Source organism: Pezoporus occidentalis, unplaced genomic scaffold (genome assembly GCF_034315485.1).
Source record: "Pezoporus occidentalis ecotype Australia unplaced genomic scaffold, CSIRO_AGI_Poc_V1 ctg250, whole genome shotgun sequence".
NCBI classification, from domain to species: Eukaryota; Metazoa; Chordata; class Aves; order Psittaciformes; family Psittacidae; genus Pezoporus; species Pezoporus occidentalis.
The window spans coordinates 106854-115571 of NW_026914395.1; the positions used below are offsets into that span (position 1 = coordinate 106854).

The 8718-nt window shown below is 67.7% G+C and overlaps 4 protein-coding genes across 5 annotated transcripts in view; 3 read left to right on the forward strand and 1 right to left on the reverse strand.

Annotated features, from left to right (window-relative positions):
* NUDT8 (nudix hydrolase 8) overlaps positions 1 to 8718 on the forward strand; it is a 34161-nt gene that overhangs the window by 3410 nt on the left and 22033 nt on the right. The gene's annotated exons all lie outside the window — the stretch shown is intronic.
* On the reverse strand, positions 216 to 3800 carry NDUFV1 (NADH:ubiquinone oxidoreductase core subunit V1). Its single transcript, XM_062623264.1, has 10 exons — positions 3661 to 3800; positions 2253 to 2335; positions 2001 to 2171; positions 1740 to 1923; positions 1467 to 1656; positions 1067 to 1279; positions 832 to 998; positions 669 to 750; positions 423 to 568; positions 216 to 337 (listed from the first exon to the last, which is right to left on the reverse strand). Exons 1-10 carry the CDS (start codon positions 3718 to 3720, stop codon positions 254 to 256), a joined length of 1380 nt encoding a protein of 459 aa, XP_062479248.1. The 5' UTR covers positions 3721 to 3800; the 3' UTR covers positions 216 to 253.
* CABP2 (calcium binding protein 2) lies at positions 4434 to 6509 on the forward strand. 2 transcript variants are annotated; one of them, XM_062623265.1, is made up of 7 exons: positions 4434 to 4812; positions 4906 to 5067; positions 5153 to 5183; positions 5254 to 5388; positions 5482 to 5591; positions 5679 to 5826; positions 5923 to 6509. In XM_062623265.1, exons 1-7 carry the CDS (start codon positions 4741 to 4743, stop codon positions 5946 to 5948), a joined length of 684 nt encoding a protein of 227 aa, XP_062479249.1. In that variant the 5' UTR covers positions 4434 to 4740; the 3' UTR covers positions 5949 to 6509. The 2 variants fall into 2 exon arrangements, with proteins under 2 accessions (XP_062479249.1, XP_062479250.1); XM_062623266.1 differs by having other exon boundaries at positions 4435 to 4506; positions 5923 to 6508.
* CDK2AP2 (cyclin dependent kinase 2 associated protein 2) lies at positions 7498 to 8281 on the forward strand. The gene is made up of 4 exons (XM_062623390.1): positions 7498 to 7663; positions 7738 to 7838; positions 7916 to 8048; positions 8144 to 8281. Exons 1-4 carry the CDS (start codon positions 7573 to 7575, stop codon positions 8209 to 8211), a joined length of 393 nt encoding a protein of 130 aa, XP_062479374.1. The 5' UTR covers positions 7498 to 7572; the 3' UTR covers positions 8212 to 8281.

Consider the following 8718-nt stretch of genomic DNA (forward strand, 5'->3'; position numbering starts at 1 on the left):
CATGTCCTACCCCATAGAGAGGCCATGGGGCTGATCCTTGGGGATCTCTTAAGAGATTCCCTGCTCCCAGAGAGGCAGGACCCAGCGCCCCTCCCCACTGCTCCCTTCCCACATTTCCGACCCACAACCGCCTCCTGCTGCTCTTTTCAAGCAGGGAGAGGCCCCACGAGCACAGCAGCGTTTATTGAGCCCCACAAGCTGCTCTGACACCCCCACCCAGGCAGGGAGCAGCAGAAGAACCCCCCCCCCATCCTTACGCTGATGCCGCTCGGGCTTTGGCCTCCCCATAGCGCCGCATCCTCTCCTCCAGCTCGGGTCGGAAGTGGCGGATGAGGCCCTGAGCAGAGCAGGGTTAATGGGGTGGGGAAACAACTCCCAGCCCCCCCCCCGCCCCACATCTGCCCCCCAAGTGCTCCCCCCACCTGCACCGGCCAGGCGGCGCCGTCGCCCAGGGCGCAGATGGTGTGGCCCTCGATCTGTTTGCTGATCTCCCAGAGCGCGTCGATCTCGGCCGCCTGCGCGTTGCCCTGCACGAAGCGAGCCATCACCTTGTTCATCCAGTCCACACCTGCGGGGATGGGGAGGGCGTGAGGGTTGAGTTGGGGGGCTGTGTGACCCACACCCTGCCCCACGGCTCCGTGCCCCTCGCCTCCTGCCCCACGGCTCACCCTCCCGGCACGGCGTGCACTGCCCGCAGCTCTCGTGCTTGTAGAACTCGATGAGGCGAGCGATGGCTTTGACGACGTCGGTCTGGGGAGGAAGAGGAGGGTGAAGGCGGTGCTGTGACACTGGGGTGGGGGGGAAGGCACAAAGAAGGGGCTGCTCCCTTACTGATTTATCCATGACGATGACAGCGGCCGTGCCCAGCCCGCTCTGCGCCTGCACCAGGGCGTCGAAGTCCATGAGCACCGTCTCGCACACGGACTTGGGGAGCAGCGGCGTGGACGAGCCCCCCGGGATGACGGCCAGGAGGTTGTCCCAGCCCCCCCGGACCCCCCCTGCCGAAAAACAAGGGGTCAGAGAGACCCAAAGTGGGCCCAGCGCCGGCGTGCCCTGTGCCACCTACCCGCGTGCTTCTCAATGAGCTCCTTCAGCGGCACCGACATCTCCTCCTCCACCGTGCAGGGGCTGTTGACGTGGCCGGAGATGTTGAAGAGCTTCGTGCCCGAGTTGCGCTCCCGGCCGAAGCTGGCGAACCAGGCCCCGCCGCGGCGGCAGATGGTGGGGGACACGGCCACCGTCTCCACGTTGGCCACCGTGGTGGGGCAGCCGAAGACACCTGGAGGAGGGCAGAGCACAACGGTGGCACCGGCACCGCAACGCCCCATCCCTGGCCGCGCTCCAGGCCGGGTCGGACACGGGGGCTTGGAGCAAGCTGCTCCAGTGGAAGAGGTTGGAGCTGGAGGAGCTTTAAGCTCCCTTCATCCCACCCCATCCCATGATCCTAGGAGCATCCAGCGCCGTACCCACATCAGCAGGGAAGGGTGGTTTCAGCCGGGGCTTGCCCTGCTTGCCCTCAATGGACTCGATCAGCGCCGTCTCCTCCCCGCAGATGTAGGCTCCAGCGCCCCTCACCACGAAGACATCAAAGGCGTACCCGGACCCACAGGCGTCCCCCCCCAGCAGCCCGGCTTCATAGGCCTCCCTCAGGGCCACCTGCAGCAGAGAGCGGGCTCGCGTGGCTCCCGGGGGGGGGGGCTCCCCTCCTTGCCCACCCCCCCAGTGCCCCCAGCCCTCACCTGCAGGTTGGAGGCCTCGTTGTAGAACTCGCCGCGGATGTAGATGTAGGCAGCGCGGGCGCCCATGGCCCGCCCGGCCACCAGGCAGCCCTCGAGCAGCTTGTGCGGGTCGTGGCGCATGATCTCCCGGTCCTTGCACGTGCCGGGCTCCCCCTCGTCCGCGTTCACCACCAGGTACTTGGGTCTGGATGGGGGCGGGCGCCATCACCCCCGTGCTCCGCACAAGGGCAGGGGCCCGGTGGCGCCGGTCCCGGCTCTCACCTCCCATCGGGGGGTTTGTTCATGAAGCTCCACTTGAGGCCCGTGGGGAAGCCGGCGCCGCCGCGGCCGCGCAGCCCCGAGGCCTTGATCTCAGCCAGGATCCAATCGACGCCCTTGAGCAGGATCTCCTTGGTCTTGTACCAGTCCCCGCGGCGCAGCGCGCCCTGCAGTCTGTGGAGCGGCACGGCCGGTGGCACCGGGACCGGCACCGGGATCCACCCCCCCACCCACCCACCGACCCCCGGTCCTCACCTCCAGTCGTGCCGCCCATAGAGGTTGGTGAAGATGCGGTCCTCATCCTTCAGCGACCCGAACTGCGTCTTCTTGGGTGCTGTCTGCGGGGAGACACGTACCGGTAACACCGGTAACTATGGCAGTACCGGTAACACCGATAACACCGGTACCACCACTAACACCAATAACACCGGTACCACCGATAACACCGGTAACACTGGTAACTGCGACATTACTGGTACCACCAATAACACCGATAACACCGGTAACTGCGACATTACTGGTAACACCAATAACACCGATAACACCGGTAACTGTGGCAGTACCGGTAACACCAACAACATTGATAACACCGGTAACTGCGGCAGTACCAATAACACCGGTAACACCGGTAACTGCAGCAGTACTGGTAATACTGATAACACTGGTAACAACAATAACTGTGGCAGTACCGGTAACACCAGTAACACTGGTAACCACAGTACTACCGGTCACACTGATAACACCGGTAACCACGGTTGTACTGGTAACACCGATAACGCTGGTATCCAAGGTAGTACCGGTAACATCAAGAACACCAGTACCTGCGGCAGTACCAGTAACACCGATAGCCACAGTGCAGGTAACACCAATAACACCGGTAAGCACTGCAGTACCGGTGGCAGTGATAACACCGGTAACCACCGCACTACCAGTAGCACCGGTAATGCCAGTAACCACTGCAGTACCAGTAGCACCGATAACGCTGGTACCCGCCGCAGTACTGGTACCACCGATAACACCGGTAACCGCCGCAGTACTGGTAGCACCGATAACACCAGTACCCACCGCAGTACCGGTAGCACCAATAACACCGGTAACCCCCGCAGTACCAGTAATGCCGGTAACCCCCCGCAGTACCGGTACCACCGATAACACCGGTACCCGCCGCCGTACCGGTAGCACCGACAACACCGGTACCCGCCGCAGTACCGGTAGCACCGATAACACCAGTACCCCCCTGCAGTACCGGTAGCACCGATAACACCGGTACCCGCCGCAGTACCGGTAGCAGCGATAACACCGGTACCCCCCGCAGTACCGGTACCACCGATAACACCGGTACCCGCCGCAGTACCGGTACCACTGATAAACACCGGTAACCACCGCAGTATCGGTAGCAGCTGTAACACCGGTACCCGCCGCAGTACCGGTAGCAGCGATAACACCGGTACCCGCCGCAGTACCGGTAGCAGCGATAACACCGGTACCCGCCGCAGTACCGGTACCACCGATAACACCGGTACCCGCCGCAGTACCGGTACCACCGATAACACCGGTACCCCCCGCAGTACCGGTACCACCGATAACACCGGTAACCCCCTTAGTACCGGTACCACCGATAACACCGGTACCCCCCGCAGTACCGGTACCACCGCGGGCTCACCGAGAAGGAGGCCGCGGCCCCGGGCAGGCGGCGCAGGCCCAGCAGCTGCCGGGCGGCCATGGCGGGCACCGGCACCACCGTCACCTTCAGCCGCCCCCGTAGCGGCGCCGCGCTGTGACGTCACCAACCAGCGACGCGACGCTCGCCTCAGCGGGGACAGCGGCGCAGGGGGGCGTGGCCGGGGGGGGGGGCGTGGTCTCAGGGAGGGAGGGGCGTGGTTACATGACCGTGGATGGGGCGTGGCTTAGGGGAGGGGGCGTGGCCACTCTGGCCCCGCGCCGCCACGTGCCCCGGGCGCGGGTCGGGTTTCGGGCTGTAACCGGAGGCCGCCGCTCGAACTCCCCCGGTGCCCCCCGGGGCGCCCGGTGCCGATGCCCCCCTCCCGGCTCCGTGCGGGGGCTCCGTTGCTCCGAACCGGGCCCCCCGGTACCCGCGGTACCCCCGGGCCCGCTCTGCCCCCGCCGCAGCCCTGTCTGTGCCCCTGCTCCCCCCGCACGGGCCCTGCCTTCGACCCGGCGAGGGAGCGGGGCCGGCCCGAGCGCAGGGCCGCGGGGATCCGGTTTCCCCCCTGCCAAGCTCCGAGGGTAGCAGAGGGACCGGCGGGCAGCGGCGGCTGTTGCCATGTTCTTCCTCTTCCGAGCACCCACCCGGCGGGGCACCGGCGGCCCCGCGCCCCCCAACCGCTCCCAGAGCGCTCAGGCCGGCCGCCGCGTCCACCCGGCCCCACGGTTTGGGGGCCGGCGGAACCGCGGCACCGCCAGCACCTTGGGATGCGCGTGTTTCCCTATGGAGCATCATCGGGCCTCCGAGGAGACGGGGCCCCCGCTGCCCCCCGCTTCCCGGCAGGTAACCGGCGAGGCCCCGGAGCCCGTGGGGAGGGTGGGGGGCCGGGAACAGCTGGGCGGCTCCCCACATCTGGAGCAGGGCATAATCCGGGGGATTATGCGTGTGCGCGGGCACGGCCCCCCCCCGCTGCCCTGCATATCCCCAGATATTCCATAAAAACCTCCAATCCCGGCACAGCCGCTCCCGCTCCCCCCCCCAACCCTGGGCCCTCTCCCCCCCCCCCCGGGGCCGGGCATGCCCTGCGGCGCGGGCGCAGCCCCGGCCATGGGCAACTGCACCAAGACCCCCGAGCGGAGGCTCCCCAAGGTACGGGCGGCCCTTGGGTGCGCGGTGGGAGCAGGGGGAAGATGAGGGCCCCCCCCCTTTCTCCTCGCTGCTGACCCCGTGTTGTCCCCGCAGGACGGGAAGCCACGCTCCGGCCCCGTGCCTCCCGGTGCCGGGGACCCCGAGGAGGTGTCGGAGGCGGCGCAGTCCCCCCCGTTGCAGGGCTACTCGGTGCTGCAGGGGCTGGTGGGGCCGGCCTGCATCTTCCTGCGGCAGAGCATCGCCATCACCCAGCGGGTACGCACGGGAGCCGGCACGGGGTGGGGGGGGCGGTGGGAGAAGGACCCTTCCGTTGGCACTTGCCATGTTCTCCCTATGCCAGGACCGAGAGCTGCGGCCTGAAGAGATCGAAGGTGAGTGCTGGGGGTCTGTGCCGCGGGGCGCCGTGCGGTGCCGTGCGGTGACGTCCCACGGTGCTCCCAGAGCTGAAGCAGGCGTTCCGGGAGTTCGACAAGGATCACGATGGCTACATCAGCTACAAGGACCTGGGCGAGTGCATGCGGACCATGGGCTACATGCCCACCGAGATGGAGCTCATCGAGCTGTCCCAGCAGATCAGTATGTGGGGGGGGGTGGTCATGGGGTGGGGGGGAGAGCCCCCCATCACCCTGCCTGCCCCACATCGCCCTGTTCCCCCCCTTCCTGTCACAGCCGGGGGCAAAGTGGATTTCGATGACTTTGTGGAGCTGATGGGCCCCAAGATGCTGGCGGAGACAGCGGATATGATCGGGATCAAGGAGCTGCGCGACGCCTTCCGCGAGGTGAGCGGACAGCGATGGGGATGGGGGGGGACGGGGGAACCTGGCGGCGCCCCGAGGGCGGCGTCACCCCTGGGTGCTCGCCCGCAGTTCGACACCAACGGCGACGGGCAGATCAGCATGGCAGAGCTGCGGGAGGCCATGCGCAAGCTGCTGGGGCAGCAGCTCAACTACCGCGAGGTGGACGAGATCCTCAAGGACGTGGATCTCAATGGGGACGGGCTGGTGGACTTCGAAGGTAGGATGGAGGGGCTGGGGAAGGTGGGGGGGGGACGGGAGCGGGAGCATCCTCAGGGATGCTCGGGATGCTCCGTGCGTATTCCCCCGCTGGCAGAGTTTGTGCGGATGATGTCGCGCTGAGGGCGGCGTGTGCCAACACGGGACCGCACCGTGCCTTACGAAGAGGAGGGGGCCACGGAGACACCCGGTACCGGTGCTGGTACCGGTGCCCAAGCCCGGGGCAAGGCCCTCACCGGCGGTGCTCAGCCTCATCCTTGGCTTTGTGCCGAGGTCCCAGCGCGGCGGTGGGCACCGGGGATGCCACCGGGCAGGGCTTTGGCTGCTCTCGCCCTCATCTCTGCCCTCAGCGTTCCCCTTTCTGCCCTGAGCTCATCCCAAAGCCCTCCCTGCTCAGCCCCACAGCCTCCCCCTGGCTCCCACACCCAACCCTGTCCCCCCACGCTGTGATTCCGGGTGTATCCCGCTGCCTGTCCCCCGTTACCTACCCCAGAGGTGGCCGGGGCCGGGGATCCCGCTGCTTCCCGGGCCCGGGTGGACGTTCCTCAGGGCTTCAACCGGGACATCCTCCAGGGAAGAAGCCGGGAATGAAGCATCCCGGTTCCACTGCGGATGGGGAGCAGCGTGTGGGAGCGGCAGGATCCTGCCCTGGGAGCACTTGGGGGTGAAATTTGCCCTTTTGAAATGAAAAGAAATCAGCTGCCTGGCCACTGCTTTGTCTTTGTGTGGGGTTTAGGCACAAGCTGTGGGGCACCGCCTGTCCTGGTGGGGTGGGTGTTACCGGGGGGGGGGGGAACACCGGGACTGGTGGGGCCAGTACCAGGGATCCTCATCCCTGATCCTTTCCCATCACCCCGCTGGGGCCATGGGGCTCGTGGGGGGGGGGGGCACACCAAGGTGTCACATCCAGTTGGTGACCGGTCACTGGTGGTGGCCCTCAGGGCTTGGGGTTGGGGCCAGTGCTGTTTGCTATCTTCATTGATGATCTGGATGAGGGCATGGAGGGCACCCTGAGTCACTTCACATGACACCAAGGGCGGGAGCTGATCTGCTGGAGGGAGGATAGGGAGGCTCTGCAAGAAGGATCCGGCCAGGCTGGATCCCTGCGTTGTGGTCACTGGTGTGAGATCCAACCAGGCTCGGTGCTGGGTCCTCACCCTGGGCCACAGCAGCCCCATGGAACGCTCCAGGCTGGAAAGGAGCTGCTGGAGCTGAGCAGGAGCAGCTTGTGCCCAGGCAGCCAAGAAGCCCCCAGCATCCTGGTACTGCACCAGCACCAGTGCGGCAGCAGGAGCAGGGCAGGGACTGGGCACGGGGCTGGGCACTGGGGAGGCTCTCACCCCCCCCATAGCCCTCAGTGCCGCGGCCATTGCTGGGTTAAGGGCTGTTTTTAACCATTTCCGCCTCTTTTCCACCCAAACCCAAAGGGGCGGGGCTGACGCCGCGCGTCTCCACGGTGACCCGGGAAAGGGGCGGGGCAGGCGGCGCGCTGACGTCAGCGCGGCGTCGCACGCCGTCCCGCGTCATCAGGGCGAGCGGCGGTGCCGGCGGAGGCCGGGTCGGGTCGGGTCAGAGCTCGCCGGGGACCGGGGCCTCGCTCCCCGCGGTTCCACTTCCCCCCCTGCCCGCGGGGCTCCGGGGCTGAGCTGAGCTGAGCAGCGGCGGGCACCGGCCGGGGGAGCGCGGGGGCCGCTCACCGAGCCCCGCCGCGCTGCAGGGCGCCGGGAGCGGCGGGCGGCCGTCGGGGATGTCCTACAAGCCCATCGCTCCCGCCCCAGCTAACCCCGGAGCCGCCAGCGCCAGCCCTGCCCCGCCGGGGCCTGGGGCACCTCCCGCCGGTGAGCGCGGCCCTGCGAGGGAAGGGGAGGGCACCGGAGGTTGTGGGCAACCGGTAACTCCGCGTTTCTCGTAGCCACGAGCGTCCCTTCGCCCTCCGGTTCCGTCCCCGGCGCCGCCGCCGCTTTCCGGCCCCTCTTCAATGACTTCGGGCCGCCGTCCATGGGCTACGTGCAGGTGAGGCCGGGGTTGGCCCCGGGCTGACGGAGGGCAGCGGGGCCGCTCCTCACCCTTCCGTGCTTCCCTCTCCGCAGGCGATGAAGCCCCCCGGGGCTCAGGGCTCGCAGAGCACCTACACCGACCTGCTCTCCGTCATCGAGGAGATGGGGAAGGAGATCCGGCCCACGTACGCCGGCAGCAAGAGCGCCATGGAGCGGCTGAAGCGCGGTAGGAGCGGGGACGGGTCCCCGTTTCCCCGGTGCCTCCTCGTCTTGTCCCCCCCCGGTTTGATGCGCGCTTGTCCCTTGTGCTTCTCCCCGCAGGCATCATCCACGCCCGGGCGCTGGTCCGGGAGTGCCTGGCAGAGACAGAGCGCAACGCCCGCACGTAACGGCTGCTGCCCCCCGGGACCCCCGCCGGGAGCCCCGGTGTCCCTGCCCCGCTGACGGCGGCGGTGGGGGGGGGGGTGTGTGTGGGGGGGAGCGGCCGTGCTGCCCTCGGCCCTCCCCTCCCCCCCCGCGCTCTCCGCTCTTTCTAAATGCGTGTTTTTATAAATAAAGGACGTGGTTGGGGCTCTGCCTCCGGTTGTGGCTCCCGGGGGGGGGTGGTGGAGGGGGGCACACGGATAAGAAGGGGTCTTGGTGCCCTGGTGGCTGCAACCGGTGGCACCGGGGCAGGGGTTGGGGGGGGTGCCGCGGTGCTGTGGGGTCTGAGCCGTGCAGGAATGAGCAAAACGCGGTTTTTGCCCTAAAATCAAGGGCTGGTTCTAAGGGAAGCCCCGTCTGGTTCCGGTCCCGGTTCCGGTCCCAGCAGGATCGGGCCCGGGGGGGCGGACCCGGTGCTGCCCGTGCCTCCCCCCCCCGCCTCTGACGTCACGGCTCCCCCCTACTACGTCACG

Bases quoted from the DNA above. Each gene is read 5' to 3' on its own strand.
- NDUFV1 (XM_062623264.1), bottom strand. From the start codon at position 3,720: ATGGCCGCCCGGCAGCTGCTGGGCCTGCGCCGCCTGCCCGGGGCCGCG. The intron at 999-1,066 runs GTAGGTGGCACA...GTTTTTCGGCAG, and splicing joins GCTCATTGAGAAGCACGCGG to GGGGGGTCCGGGGGGGCTGG. The intron at 338-422 runs GTGGGGGGAGCA...TGCTCTGCTCAG, and splicing joins GCGCCGCCTGGCCGGTGCAG to GGCCTCATCCGCCACTTCCG.
- CABP2 (XM_062623265.1), top strand. From the start codon at position 4,741: ATGCCCTGCGGCGCGGGCGCAGCCCCGGCCATGGGCAACTGCACCAAG. The intron at 4,813-4,905 runs GTACGGGCGGCC...TTGTCCCCGCAG, and splicing joins CCGAGCGGAGGCTCCCCAAG to GACGGGAAGCCACGCTCCGG. The intron at 5,068-5,152 runs GTACGCACGGGA...TCCCTATGCCAG, and splicing joins GCATCGCCATCACCCAGCGG to GACCGAGAGCTGCGGCCTGA.
- CDK2AP2 (XM_062623390.1), top strand. From the start codon at position 7,573: ATGTCCTACAAGCCCATCGCTCCCGCCCCAGCTAACCCCGGAGCCGCC. The intron at 7,664-7,737 runs GTGAGCGCGGCC...CGTTTCTCGTAG, and splicing joins GCCTGGGGCACCTCCCGCCG to CCACGAGCGTCCCTTCGCCC. The intron at 7,839-7,915 runs GTGAGGCCGGGG...CCCTCTCCGCAG, and splicing joins CGTCCATGGGCTACGTGCAG to GCGATGAAGCCCCCCGGGGC.